The following is a 15,604-nucleotide window of genomic DNA, read 5'->3' as shown; positions in this document are numbered from 1 at the left end:
AGGAGAGTTAGTAGCTTGCTGGCCTGATTTGTCTTAAATTTAATTGAATCGCTCTGCTATGTTTGTACCTGGACTGTAGAAAGATGAATGTAGATACCAGGAAACTACTTTGAAAGGAACTGCAATAACTCGGGCAAGAGAAGGTGGTGGCCCTTGAATGGGTGACTGTTTCCTCGAAGATGATCATTATTTATCTTGAATTTATCCTTTACACGTAATGTCAGTGAGCAGTTATTTTCCCTCTTCTGTCCCTCAGAAAAGAATGGATGTTTTCTATTCATTCCTATGCCCGTTTCCACATGCTCTGTGGTCTAAATATGCATTAATATGGGAGGTATGGTACGCCTTGGACAGCCTACAGCACCCTTACTTTAGACCATCCATTATGTCAAGGTCACATTTGAGTCCTAGGTTATTTGTTCCCTAGCCTGCCTGTTCTACATAAGTACAGCTGGCAGGTCCACATACAAAATTATTTCTCTTGATTAGCATCATGTCTTCAATGCATCCACTTCATCCGAGGACTCAGGAGGGACCAACTGAACCAAACACAAAATGAGACCACATGGCATCTCATCCAAGTCCCACTTGGTGCCTTAACGCTCAACCTGAATTATCTTTTCCCACCCACGTTTCTTTTCAGATAGTGACAAGTTAGTATATTAAAAGACAGTAGTCACCTTCATCAAAAATCTCTATGTTCTCCTCTTAGATGTTTACATTGTTAGGATGCAAAATTGATTCTTCAATACAAAACTACCTAGTACACACCCATCTCCCCAGTTCTTTAATCTGTCATCATTTTGGGGGAGAGGGCAAATTACACAAGGGCACATAATTTAAAGGCTGGAAGTTCTTTAACTAACATTTTTATTAAAGCGAAATTTACAGAACATTAATGATTTTAAAGTGAACAATCCAGTGACCTTGACACAATCTCTGTTCACATACTAATTGATTTGATTAGAATGCGATTAGAGGATTAGAGACCGAATAGAGGCTGTAAATGCCTCTCCAATAATATGGAAATCCCCGTTGGAAACATAAATCGCATCATGGGGAAAATTTAAAAGAAAGTAAGAGAGACAAATCATCATATGAGGAAACTTAGTTATGTTCCAATAATGTCTTTTCACATAATTACTGAGGGAAAACCCCAAAAAATGATGAAAAAATAATAAAAAATGTGTTTTGCATTACAAAATGTCAAATGTCAGTAGGACAGGTTTTTTTAATACTCATTATCAGATTTTTTGATTGATCATATTTTAAAAGGAGAACACTTTCTTATAAGAGCAGATTCCTTACAACTTCATATTGTACAAGATTCTCTTAGTCAGAGATACGCTCTGCTATTTGAGGAAAAAAAGATGAAAGCACGGATTTTTTTATGATGCTTTCAATCATAATCATGACTATATTGATGAATAAAATAATAAAATGGCTCTGGTTGTAGTGAAGTTTTTTTTTTTTTTTTTCCCTTGTTTTCATTTAACCATTCAAAAAAGATTTCCACCTGTGTGGGACAGACTGCTAACATGGAGAAGCAAGTCATGGAAACACGCCATATGTGCACATTTCAAGAACAAAAAAAACAACACCACCACTCTGGGTCAGTCAGCAATTAGGATGTCCTTGAAACACCAAGAATTTGTGGCTAATCCTGTTGCTGGAGTTTGGCCTCTGTCTGCTGGTGCCGAACTGAAATGCAGAGACAGAGTTCTGGGGAAGGGAGAAAAAAAATAGCTTTATTGCTTTGCCAGGCAAAGGAGGGTCCACAGCAAGCTGATGCCTTAAAGACTCTGCCCCCTCCCCACCTTAGAAAGAATTGTTAGTTTTATAATAAAAAAGGAGAAAAACAGGTTTTCAGATAGGAATCAGGGTTGGGACAAACATGCATTCTTCTTTCTTTGGGGGGATCTTAGTCCTCAAAGCTGGAGTCAGGAGATGTCCATGACGGTGGTCTTCTGGGTTATTGCCTAGAATAATAATACTTGTGCAAAGGGCATATTGAGAACAAACTAGGAAAGTTCCTGAAAAACATCATGTGTTGATAAATCTTTAACCCACAGGCAATTATGCTCAGGTTGTCTAAACTTCTGCTTATGGGTGATTGCGTTTAGGGTGATATTAAGTCAGGGCGAATGACAAGGAAGGACCCTAAGCTGTTTAGTTTCAAAGTTTTCATTTCAAAAAGAAGCATAAGGAATATAACTTTTCTCTCAGAGGTATGAGGTGCCTGCATCAATCCCAGGTAAACACCAAGTCAATGGGAGAATGAAAATTCAAGTTCAGCAGCCCTGTCTCTGTTTTTAGGGCTGTAATACTTAGAACACATACTGGGTTGCCCAATAGAGTTTGGTGACACAGCCTCCCCATCCTGTTTCGCAGCTGAGATTAAAGATGGCTGGGCTCTCTTGATATTTTCAGCCTTTATTTTGAGCTCAAATATCTCCCCTTTTCTCTTTTGTTTTCTACTCTCCTTACTTCTCTCGGTTCCCCCACAGCAACATCTTCACCGTTATATTGACAGCTTCTTCTCACAAATACTATATGAAGGCACACTGCAAAGTTGGTCATAAAAGTCTGACACATGAATCCATACACAATTGTGAGATGACTCTTTTTGGGTAACTGTGCTTCTGATCTGAAACCTGTTAAAATATAATACAATAAGGTTAGGATAAACTTAAGGAATACTGTTTACTATCTGCACAACGCTGGAATAAATTGGGAAGGATATCAGCGAAAAGAATTTCTGAAGTGTAAATATTACTGAAAAAGGAAACTTGCATTTAGATTCTACTTGCTGCTAAGTAGCCTGCATTATGCAGGCATAAAAATGACTTAAAACTTTTTAAAGAAATACTATTAGTGGCATGAAATTAAACTTCTGACAAGAAGTAAAAACCATTTAATAGTTTATAGCTAGTTCTTAACTGTCAACATTTTACTTAGAAGTGTATTTACTAAATAAAGCAACAGTTTGGTAAAATTTCATTGGGTGTATTTACTGAGTAGACCAAGTAGAAGAATTCTTCTTGAAAGGGATCATGGGTATCAAGGGAAGGATCATAGATAGCAAAGCTATTTAAAGGCAGTTCAAACAACTCCATATTTTTAATGTATCCTGAAGATTGAACTGTATTGCAACATAATGACAGACAATTCTGAGAATACCCATGCGTACACAGAAGCCTGGCTCCATTCTATTTGCTCTTTGGATTCCTGTAGGAGCAGCATTATTTAGTCACGCTCAAAGGACATCACTGAGTGAGCCTCAGTGTAAAAGCTATGATCGGGTACTCTTTCATCTTGTGTGTTGACCTCGTCTTAGCTCTGAGGTTGAGGACTGAGCGAATTCTTCTATTGAAATGACTAGGCTAAGGCAAGAAATTATTTTGATCCTGCTCAGGGTGAATCATGACCAGTGTTCTTCTCCAAAAATATTTTCTTGACATCTAAAAGATGTTGGGATATGTCCAGAGCCAAATTAAATTACTGTCACCAGCAAGTAGTAACACATCAACACATTGATTTGGATCCACCCTTAGGACTTTAGTAGAGAATCCGCTAGTCATATTTTATTTTATTTTATTTGTCTTTTCACCATTTCTAGGGCCGCTCCCGCGGCATATGTAGGTTCCCAAGCCAGGGGTCTAATCGGAGTCATAGCCGCCAGCCTACGCCAGAGCCACAGCAATGCAGGATCGGAGCCGCATCTGCAGCCTACACCACAGCTCACGGCAATGCTGGATCCTTAACCCACTGAGCAAGGCCAGGGATCGAACCTGAACCCTCATGGTTCCTAGTTGGATTCGCTAACCACTGAGCCACGATGGAACTCCTGCGCTAGTCATATATTAAAATGGCAACAGAAAACTTAAGACAAGCAAGTGCTATAGAAAAGTAAGATATATATTTTGTCAAGATTGCCGATACATTCCCTGTGCTTGGGCTAAGGGAAGTGAAACAAGTGGTATAACATCAACATGTGATCCTAATCAGCAGTTTGTGCTATTCCCAACCAATAGTGCCTACCGGCAGCAAATCAAAAGCCACTCTGTAGATTTCAAATTAATTTTACAACGTTTAAGATGTAATGTTAAGCACACTATCGGAAATACTCGGGGACATAAGAAAACAAATCAACATGAACAAAAAATAGAAGAAAAAGATATAGAAACAGGTACACACAAGTGTGAAATACTGGTATAATCAAACACAAATCTTAAAACTACTAGACAATGTATTCTAGGAGTTAAAAGAAAATGTGGGGAATGTTGGAAGAAAGCAAGAAATTATAGAGAGTGGGTAGATTTGAGGAATTATAAAACAAAAACTAACAAAATTAAAAACTAAATTGAGGCTTTTAACAGCAGACTAAATACAGATGAGGAAAAAATAACCGGAATTATATGAGAAAAGTAAATATAGATTAAAGAAAAAACTGATGAAAATATAGGGTAAAAAACGGTATGTAGGATATTGTGAATGGGGCTGTAATACATATAACTAAAATTTCAGAAGAGAGGAAGCAACATTTGAAGAAAATGTCAAAGCTGAAAAAAAAGTATCAGATTTAAAACATATTACTTTCAAATAGCTGACCTTTCAAAAACAGAACGCATTGTAATGATACCTTTGAATGCCTGAGAGAGAAAACTGCAAATTTCTAATTTTAACTCAGAATATTTGTAAAACTTAAAATGAAGACAGTTTTAGATGAGCACAGAGAACTCAATTTTAAAATTTCAACTCTAAAAGAAATACTAAAGGGTATTCTTCAGATTTAAGAAAATTACTCAAAAGCGAAGGAAGGAGAAGCAGAAAGGAATAAGAAGCAATGAAAACCATTAACATGTGGGAAAATCTAATCAACTGCTTAATATACATATCTACAGTTTTCCGGAGCTGCATTTTTCAATGAAAATGGCATCCAAGACGCCATCAATTGCTGGGATACCATTTATTCAATTTAATTCTATGAAATAAGTGCATTCAAGATGGAAATGTAATAGAAAATCCTACAGAAACTGGAAAACAAAGGACGATTTTGGTATAGGAGTAAATGGAAAAGGACGCTACCAATAGAAAAGAATAGCAGTGAAAAGTGCATGTCTCAACCTTGCCACCAGGTGGCGAGTGAGAGAAAAAATGTCCCGTGATGTTGAACACGAGCTGGTACTCACGGTTTTTCTACCTGAACCTACAATAAGAGTGTAACCATATATATAGTCTTTTTACTCGATGTATTTATAGATGATAGACAGGTAGGTAGGTAGGTAGGCAGATAGATATATAGATAGATAGATAGATAAATAGATAGACTGACAGTAAAAAAACCAAAGTGGAGTATTTAAACAGTCTCAGGTTTATGGTGCTCCTCTTTGACTGGTGGGATCAAATAGGATTTGACAGAGTTTAATTTCAGTATGGAAAATTAAGGAAAAAAGAAAAAGAAAGACACAGAGAAAGAATCAACAAAGCCACCATTCTTTCTTTGAAAACTACATCCACTGAGGTAGATGGGAATAAAAAAAAAGGAAAGAAAAAGTAAAATCACTTAGCATTGCGATTATGTAGGCACACATACACACACGCATATACACAGAACACACCAAGGATGAAGTTTAAAAGGGGAAATATATGTTCATACTCTACAGATATTAAGAAGAAAACGAATGACAACTGCAGTGAAGAAACTTCAGCAATCTGTGACAGTTGATTTCATGTGTTGATTCTACTGGCCATCGCCAGATCCAACATTATTTCTGAGTGTGTCCTTTGAGTCAGTGACCTCAGTAAAATAGATGACTTTCCCCAATGTGAATGGATATTATCCAGTCCATCCAGGGGCTGGACAGAACAAAAAGGCAGAAGAATATATTTGTTCCTTTTTCCTGCCTTACTGTGTGAGTAGAGACATCTCATGTCATCTTGCTTTCTCCTGCCCTTGCCCTGGGTTTTACACTGCTGCCCCTCTGCTTCTAAGCCCTTCATACTTGGGCTGCATTACACTGCCAGCTCCCCTGTGTTCCCAGCTTGCAGACGCCAGATTGTGGAAATTCTCAGTTTTTATAATCAAGCAAGCTGACTCCTCATCATAAATCTCCATATAGAAATTTTCCTTCATTGTGTGTATATTAGTGTATACACATACACTGAGGAAGAATTTATAATCTTGCAAATGCAAAATCTGTTTAAAAGATCTTTATAAAATATGAAATGTGGTTGTTCTTCAAATTAATAATAAAGCATGTATTGCACATTAACTATGTGCATGACACTGTGCTAAGGGAGTTTACTTTTCTCTCCTCTATTTCAAAATCCTAAGTGGTAGGTACTATTTTTATTTTCATTTACAGATGGCAAAGAGAGGCTCAGATAAGTTAAAGCATGTTATCCAGTCTCACACAGTGAGTGGGCCAGTCACTGACCCAAGCCGAGAACTGAGTTCAAAGTCATGCTTTTAACCACAGTTTTACACCACGTCACAGTGACTGCTCCTGGTTGGACAGCTTCAAATACATGCCCTCCTCCTATGAAAGCTGAGGAAACACACTGTGTTGACAGTTCACAGTGACCACTCAGCTCCTTTTGACTCTCAAGTCTTCCTCTACCCTCTGTTTTCTTTTTTCCTGGCTCCCTCTTTCTTTCTTCCTATCACTATGTATCTTTTTCTCTCTCTTCCTTATTATAGTCAACAGATCAGATTCTTTTTTTTTTTTTTTTTAGTCTTTTTACCATTTCTTGGGCCGCTCCTGCGGCACATGGAGATTCCCAGGCTAGGGGTCAAATTGGAGCTGTAGCCACTGGCCTACACCACAGCCACAGCAACGCCAGATCCCAGCCACGTCTGTGACCTACACCACAGCTCACGGCAACGTTGGATCCTTAACCCACTGGGCAAGGCCAGGGATCGAACCCAAAACCTCATGGTTCCTAGTCGGATTCGTTAGCCACTGAGCCACGACGGCAACTCCCAACAGATCAGATTCTTAACTAACTTTTGCTGAGAAAAGGTATGAAACTTTGTATCTTCAGATACTTACAAGTTAGACAGTAACATGGAGCCATCCTCCCAAAGCCATGGCCCTTCAGTCTGGCTGTGAGAAAGCCCTATCCAAAATGAATGATCAGGTTGGGAAGACACATGCCTTGATATAAATTCCTGTAAGAAAACATGAATACCAAAACATCAAGAAAAGAGAGAGACAGAGATGATATAGACAAAGAGAAGATGCAGGAAGAGATATTACAGATTTTGAGAGACAACAGAATGAGTCACCTTAGTAGAAGATTATGCATATGCTGGTGTCAGCCTACAGAAAAGTGCCAACTCTTGAATGCTCTGAGTGTCTCAAAGTGCATCTCTCATTTTTTCAGTCATTGTTGCTGAATTTTCCAATAAAGAATAGAGCCATAATGTCAAAATTGCACTACTTTCACGTTCAAACTACCTGACAAAAAATCCAAAGAGGAACCTCCCTCTGGTAATGCCATGGATGAAAGGCCACTATCTTCTCCATAATTTTAATTAAAAATATAAATTTATAAGATCTTTGTCAATAAATGCTTCTCAAAGTTATATGACAATTTTAAAAATAGTTTAGTCTACTGCATGTTTTATGAATATGTAATCCGGGGTTAATGACCACATCTATGTGTTTTTTACTGAAGTATAGTTGATTTACAATGTTGTGTTAATTTCTGTTAAAGAGCAAAGTATTTCAGTTGTATGTATATAGTTACATATATATGTGTATATATATGTATATGCGTTTATACAGTTACATATATGTGTGTATACATATACATTCTTTTTATATTCTTTTTCTTTATGATTTATTATAGGATATTGAATGTAGTTCTCTGTTACGGAGTAGCACCTTGTTATTTATCAGTTAATGATCATATTTGAATTATTGACAAATATAGCACAATATAGTGGCAATTACAGAAAGGTCTATAAGCCAGACACACTTCCAATCCCTTGGTCTTTCTTTATCATACATTTACTTCTATTAAGTTTTATGGGAACTACAGCTGTTGTGTAAGACAGGTCAGAAGCCAAAAAAAAAAAAAATTGGATTAATAAAAAGCAAACATAGAGTTATAGATTATTTAAATTAATAGCATAAAATGTTTCCTGATTATTAACCCCTTCTCATCTCAGCCCGTCTGAGTTCTATCCTTCATTCATGATGTATTAAGTCACACTTATTCTGTAAAATGTTTATGCTAAAAGGGATTTCTCTCTCTGAACTTATTGATTTATTTTTTCTTTTTAGGGCCCCACCTGTGGCATATGGACATTTCCAGGCTAGGGGTTGAATTGGAGGTACAGCTGCTGGCCTATACCACAGCCACAGCAATGCAGGATTCGAGGCATGTCTGCTACCTACACCACAGCTCAGGACAACACCAGATCTTTAACCCACTGAACAAGGGCAGGGATCAAACCTGTATCCCTCTGGATCCTAGTTCTGTTGAATACTCCTGAGCCACAAGGGAAACGTCTCTCTTAACTTCTATATTTGTTGCCAATACTAGACATTTAACTTTTAATAGCCTTTGAATTGTTTCTATTTTCTTACTATATACATGAACATTGCTATTGCAAGCTATGGTTTTAAACCTCTTTGCCTTTCCCAGTATCTTGCAAGGAGTAAATGATTTATAAATGGAGATTATCATAGCTGACATTTCCTTGTTAATTATCATGACAAAGGAAGAATTTTCCTTTTAACTCTACCAATTTAAAAATTGAAATCCAAACCCGCAAGAAATGAGGAGTGGCCTGCTTATTACAATCATGCACACTGGGAGTTGTGGTAGAAGGATTTATTTTGAAATAAAATGTGCTTAGTTTAATTAAAAAGAGAGGGAATATATACTTTACTCACTTAATCCATGCTATTATTACAATTATGAATACTATGTAAAAGGATATTCTCTTAGGGAAAAATCACTGTGACCTGGAATCTATGTCCATTTTTCTGCTCAGTATAGGTCATAGGTTATTATAGCTGAAATCTACACTTACCAGCTCTTTGGAGCTGTCTATCTTCAGGAGATAAGAACCCAGTTGAGAGCATTGTCTTTTACTTCTATTCCAGGAATCTAATGATGTGCTAAATAGATAACAGCTATTCTCATGTGTGATCCAGTTAGGGGGACAAGAGCTAGAAAGAACTCCTGGAAATAAAAGATAAATACAATGAGGTCCATCCTATGCCAATACCTCTTTCAGTGCAAGCACCATTCATCCTAAGGACACTTAAAAAACAATCAATGAGTTGTCATTAATTCATTTCATGTTCTATTCAGATGATAGGGATATGATTTGACAGAAGAAACCATATTAAAAAAAAAAAAACCTATTCATTTCAACTTAAAAATTGACCTAAGTAACTATAAACTGTGTTTTAGACCATTGACCCTCCCTCCCTTCTTAATTTTCTTCCATTCCTTCAAAGTCAGCCCAGAACTCCCTTTCTCCATGATAACTTCTAAAATAAATCAACACAAAATCAATCGTTAAGGTGAACTGTAATTTCATGTTAACTTATTTTACAGGTGTGAGATCCATGTCAGAACGCAATTTTCCAAAAAAAAGAGAGAGAGAGATAAAAGCATAAAGCCATTATTCACTTACAGAGAGTATTGTGATAAAATAGTGAGGAGGTGTGTGCCCAGAGATGAAAAACTGAAGTCAAAATATCATCATAGTCAATAAAGATGCAATTAGAAATTGAGGTTTTGGAGTTCCCTTCGTGGCTCACCAGTTAGCAAATCTGACTAGCATCTATGAGAATGTGGGTTCAATCCCTGGCCTCGCTCAGTGGGTTAAGGATCCAGCCTTGCCGTGAGCTCTGGTGTAGGTCCCAGATGCGGCTCAGATCCCACGTTGCTGTGGCTGTGGCATAGGCTGGCGGCTGCAGCTCCAATTGGACTCCTAGCCTGGGAACCTCCATATGCCTTGAGCACAGCCCTCAAAAGGCAAAAAGAAAAAAAAGAAAGAAATCGAGGTTTCCTGTATATAAAATAGTAATTAAATCAATGAACTTGTAAAAACGCATTTAACCAGAGTTTTCAGAAACATTATCTTAGGTCTCTCTCTCTCCTGTGCATGTTTAATACAGCATCTTAATTCTTAGCAGCATTTTCCCTTCTATCGCTTTTTTTCTTTTCTGATGTCTGATTTCCTACTTTAACTATGCCACTTTAAAACATCAATCCCCTTAGGATCTTTTGTCCCTTTGCATCAAATTATGCAATCTCCATGAGCCTCCATACATAGTCTGTGATGAATGAGTTACTGATTTGAAAAAAAAAAAAAAATCTAATTTGGAACCGATCAACGAAGTTCAGAAGGTCTTTAAGATATCAAGTTATTGTATTTATGACAGAGGCTTCTGACTGAGGTAATACTGCTGTGTGCTTTCCTTTAATGCACAATCACTGCATGTAAACGCACTTCTGCAGCCCTGTTCCAAATCTTAGCACCAACAATTAATGCTTCTTAAACAAAGGTTCTATTAATCCTTTAACTCAGCCCTTGCCTGTGGTTGGGAGAGCCTTGGTGGTATCCTCACCCTCTTCTAAAGATGATTGTGTGGGTTGACTCTGGTTGTTTTTATTTCTTGATGGGAAGCTGTCATTCTTCAACATGTTGTTCCCTGAACTTGATCTCCAAATAGCTTCATAGCCCAACAGCAATAATGAGAGGGAAAAAAGTCATTTTACTATGTTTGAGAATTAAAATCCCATAACCATATATAAAGGGGTACATTCTTAATTAGTGATAAAGAGATAATACATTGCTGATGGAGAGCTAAAGATAGACAAAAGATAGAGATAAAATAGATGGTAGATTAAATAGATAGAAAAAAGAAATAACTTCCATGAAGAAGGTATAATACAAAAGAGAAAAATGAAGCTGATAGAGAAGAAAGAGTGTGAGGGAGAAAGCAAGAGGCAAACGATATACAGTCAATTGGAGCCATGGTCAATTTGAAATAGTAATAAATCTTCTTTCTTTCATCTATCATTTAAAAATGAGAGCTCCAAGAGGAGTTCCCCAGTGGTGCAGCAGGTTAAGGATCTGGGGCTGTCCCTGTAGAGGCTCGGGTCACTGCTTGTGGTGCAGCTTTGATCCCTGGCCTGGGAATTTCCTCATGTAGCAGGTGCTTCCAAAAATAAATAAAAAAATAAAATATAAAAATGGGACCTTCTTGAGAACCCGCCTATAACACAGAATGTACTCAATAAACACCTAATTAAGAAATCTTTCATAAAGACTCTCTGAAGGCACAAAAATATGGACAATAGAATGGGTGAGATATAAAATCTAGGTAAATTTATTTCTCCATCAAAAGATATCCACTTAGTACTTGGTAAGTGCTGCAAGTATTTCCTGGTATTATCCAAAAAAAAAAAAAATTCAGATTAAAGGACCAGGTACAAAACACTTTCTTTAAATCATGAGATATAAAAATGTCTTATAGTCTTTTTAAAGAATTTATTTCATTAGGAAGATAAGCACTAATTGTACTTCCTTCTTCACCTCCGCTGGTTTCCTCTCATTCATTTACCCTAGGAATTCCACAGCTTTGAAACCAGCTATTCAAGAAGGTAGTAGATCACTGCAGTTAAAAGTATGAGTTTTTTAGACATACTGCCTAAACATCCAATCACGTTCCTACCATTAACTGGTTTATGATGCCAGGACTAAAATAAGAACTAATAGCACTAATTCAATAAGGTCAATATGCAGATTAAATAAGATTATGTTACACTCTTAAAAGAGTGCCTAGATCATTACACATTTTTAATTAAATATCTGCCATTGCTCATCTCCTCCAGTACTCACCCATGGTACCCAGGACCACAGCTATCACCAACATTAACAAGCATAAAATTCCCAAAGTCACAGTAATGGGTCGCCAATAAGGGGATGCAGCACAAGGTCCTGAGGAGCCAAAGAGAGCAGAAATTGAGTAAAGTAACTGGATAATGGATCATGGAACATTTCAGTTCTCTAGTTCATCAAAATCTGATCCCCGAAATATCTACTCATCTGGAATAATCTGAATTTTTCTCCCCTTTTAGCAATACCTCTTCATGTTTCTGAAACTGTAACTTGAGTGCAGTGCCTTGGTATTTGTGCACTCTAAATTTCAGCTCCACATTGATGTTTATATGTCTTACACTATCAGGATTCCTGAAAGCATACTCCTTCTTGAGACAGCTTCATGGAGCAGAAATAGCACTGGTTTCTAAGAGTAATCTTCCCCTTTCTCTTATTTGTTGCATGCTCTTGGGAAAATTATGCCCTCTGGTTTTTGTTTTTGTTTTTTTTCAATTCTCTTTGTGAAAAGTGAGGGTACTAATACATCAAAATGTTATTATGAAAATTAAATAAGTTAACACACATAAAGGCACCTAGACTACTAGCACAGTCTAGATAACCCACCGTTTAACCACACATACATGTAAACACACACATACCTCCCTATCTTTTGCATAGTTTTTCCACTCTCCCCCAACAGGTTGCCCAAGGAAAGAATTGCACAAGCGATGAGAGGAAAATAATTGTGCAATATGAATGAGCAGAAAGCAGAAGGGAGCAAATTCTGACGTCAAAACCTGTGAATAAACTCTCCCTTGATAACAAGAAATTCATTTTCTATTAATACCCCTACACCAAGATTGAGAATAGGCATTAAGAGCATTTCAGAGAATTTTCAAATAGGAGAATTACAGGGGAGATTAAATGGCTCATTCAATGAAGAGAGAGGTCTCTGCCGGCCTACACCACAGCCACAGAAACGTAGGATCTGAGCTGCCTCTGTGACCTACACCACAGCTTAGGGCAACGCCGGATCCTTAACCCACTGAGCGAAGCCAGGGATCAAACCCGCATCCTCGTGGATCCTAGTCAGGTTTGTTAACGCTAAGCCACAAAGGGAACTCCTAAAGAGACCAATGCCCTTGTCCAGGTTTCACTTCTTTTACATTTGGTTTAAGACTCGTGTCCTGATAATGGGATATTTTTATCTAACACATATATTTCTTCACTGACATACAAAAACTCCCTTTACAAAAAATAAAAAAAAAGAATATCAAATCAACCTCATTATCACACATACAAAAAATTCAGATTTGGGCTTCTAAGCCCTAAGACTTCTGACTTCTTTGGCCTTTTCCACAAAATCACAAGTTGTTTTTTCCATCTTTTCATTCTTCTCCTGATCTCCAGTATCTTGATGTTGTTCATATCCACTGCTTTGCCTTTCTTTTTTATTTTTGTCTTTTTTAGGGCCACACCCGAGGCATATGGAGGTTTCCAGGTTGGGGGTCAAATGGGAGCTGTAGCCACTAGCCCACACCACAGCCATAGCCACGCCAGATCTGAGCATCATCCGTGACCTACACCACAGCTCACGACAACACCTGATCTTTAACCCAGTGAACAAGGCCAGGGATCGAACCTGCGTCCTCATGGGTGCTAGTCAGATCTGTTTCTGCTGAGCCACGACAGGAATCCCTGCTTTACCTTTCCTTAAATCCCATGCTACAATTTACTCATTTCTATCAAGTAGGTCACTCCTGTCAAAATTCTTTCATCTTTGCATTTCACCTCACTTAGTACAACTTCTTACTTTGGAAGTGCCCATCTCTAGAGAATAGAGAAATTGTAGGTATTTTTCATCATCATAATAATTAACTTAAATAAATTTGACACTTGAACATCACTGGGGTTAAGGGCATCTACCCTCCCACAGTCGAAAAAATTCCTCTATAACTTATGGTGGACCCTCAGTATTTGACGTTCTCCATATCTACATTCAGCTTCCACAGATTCAGTCAACTTCAGATGGTGTAGCACTGTAGTATTTATGATTAAAAAACCTCCATATATAAGTGGACCTGTGCAGTTCAAACCCCTGTTGCTCAAGGGTCAACTGTACTAATGATTGGTCACTGAATGGTTGCTGAGAGAAAAGGCTTCGTGCACATTCAAAGAATCTTCAGCGATTTCTGAAAATCAACATATAGTAATAAAAGCCCAACAAATCACGTCTCGCCTCTCTTTTCCACTTCCAATTTCAGTTGATGAGATTGACAATGTTGAAATCAGAAAGAAAAAAAAATACCTTTCTCGGAGACCACAGATCTCCTGGTGAGGTTGTGAGAGCTGAAGTCTAACTGAGTGTATCCATCTTCATCCACATTTTCTAAAGGAGACTGGTATTCCATGGTTCAAGTGAGTTTCTAAACTGACACAGCATTTGCGAGCTCATCCCTCTCTTCTCCTAAGACAAGTGCCTCTAGACAAAAGAGGATCTAGGAGTCAAATCATGTGGGATTGGTTTACTAAGCATTAACAAGTAGTCCGACCAGCTACCCAAAAGCAGGAAATGAAAACTAGGCTGTGGTAACTTCCCATTGGTACCTTCAGATCCTGTTTCTGAGACTGATGTCACATAAAAAATGAAAAGGTAGCACACGAGATAGATCTTTGTTTCAGGCCAAATGTAAGACAAATGACACCATTCATGTCTTGGGCTGCTTTCATCAGTCTCACAACTGAATTGGACATCATCAGTTGACTTGGCCTAGGTAAACTTAAAATAATTTTGATACCTTGAATTCACCAATACTTTGCTAGACCTATACATTCATTCATTTACTCATGTACTCACGCTTCTAGTAAACACTTAGCAAATATCCATCTTTTCATCTGGCCAGAGCTGGGATTAGAAGAACAAAATGATTACCTGTGAAGAATCTCACTGACTAACAGAAGAACCCAGAGACAGTAGCTATAGGAAGGATGCCATTAGAAGGTACACTGTAACACATCTCTTTGGGATTTGTCAGGGTTGATAATACAAAGTAGTACATTATTTATTCAACAATGACTATGAGCTAAGTACTACCCATCTACATGTTCTCTCATACAATCTCAGTTTTCCAACAAGTCTGTGAGCTAGACACTACTGGTCCTATTTCTTTTAGTCCTATGTATTATTTTTCATATAATTTTCCATTATTATTTATACAAGATTTATACGCACCCATGGGTATATAGAAGTTCCCATGCTGGGGTCAAATTGGAGCTACACCTGCCAGCCTCCCCCACGGCCACAGCAACACAAAATCTGAGCCACGTCTGTGACCTGCATCATAGCTCATGGCAAAGCTGGATCCCAGACCACTGAGCAAGGCCAGGGATCAAACCTGCATCCTCATGGATATTGGTCAGATTCATTTCTGCTGTGCCACCACAGGAATTCCCACAAAACATTGAATATAGTTCCCTGTGTCATAGTGTAGGACCTTGTTGTTTAGTCCTATTTTCAAATGACAAAAATGAGACATAGAAATTTTATCCACTTGCTCAATTTTAAGAAACTACTAAAAATATTGCAAGGAATGAAACCAAAGTCTACTCTTACTGCTAAACCCATGACCTCTTCTGTTATGCTACCATTCCATACGCTTACATGGCAAGTAACAGCTTATAGAGAATTCTGGGACTGAATATTATATTAAATACTTGATGTTTCCTCTTTTCCGATTTCCATAGTAA

At 37.7% G+C, this 15,604-nt stretch overlaps 1 protein-coding gene across 13 annotated transcripts; it reads right to left on the bottom strand.

The window, feature by feature from the left end:
- CLEC7A (C-type lectin domain containing 7A) lies at positions 854-14,385 on the bottom strand. Of its 13 annotated transcripts, none has more exons than XM_005655667.3 (7): positions 14,166-14,380; positions 11,879-11,977; positions 10,569-10,706; positions 9,050-9,201; positions 7,056-7,174; positions 2,488-2,654; positions 854-2,033 (listed from the first exon to the last, which is right to left on the bottom strand). In XM_005655667.3, the coding sequence occupies exons 1-6, from the start codon at positions 14,266-14,268 to the stop codon at positions 2,522-2,524; spliced, it is 744 nt and encodes a 247-aa protein (XP_005655724.2). In that variant the 5' UTR covers positions 14,269-14,380; the 3' UTR covers positions 854-2,033; positions 2,488-2,521.

The sequence above is a fragment of the Sus scrofa genome, chromosome 5, assembly GCF_000003025.6.
Source record: "Sus scrofa isolate TJ Tabasco breed Duroc chromosome 5, Sscrofa11.1, whole genome shotgun sequence".
NCBI lineage: Eukaryota > Metazoa > Chordata > Mammalia > Artiodactyla > Suidae > Sus > Sus scrofa.
The sequence above is the reverse complement of the archived record's forward strand: the minus strand, read 5'-3'. Positions and strand labels throughout refer to the sequence as shown.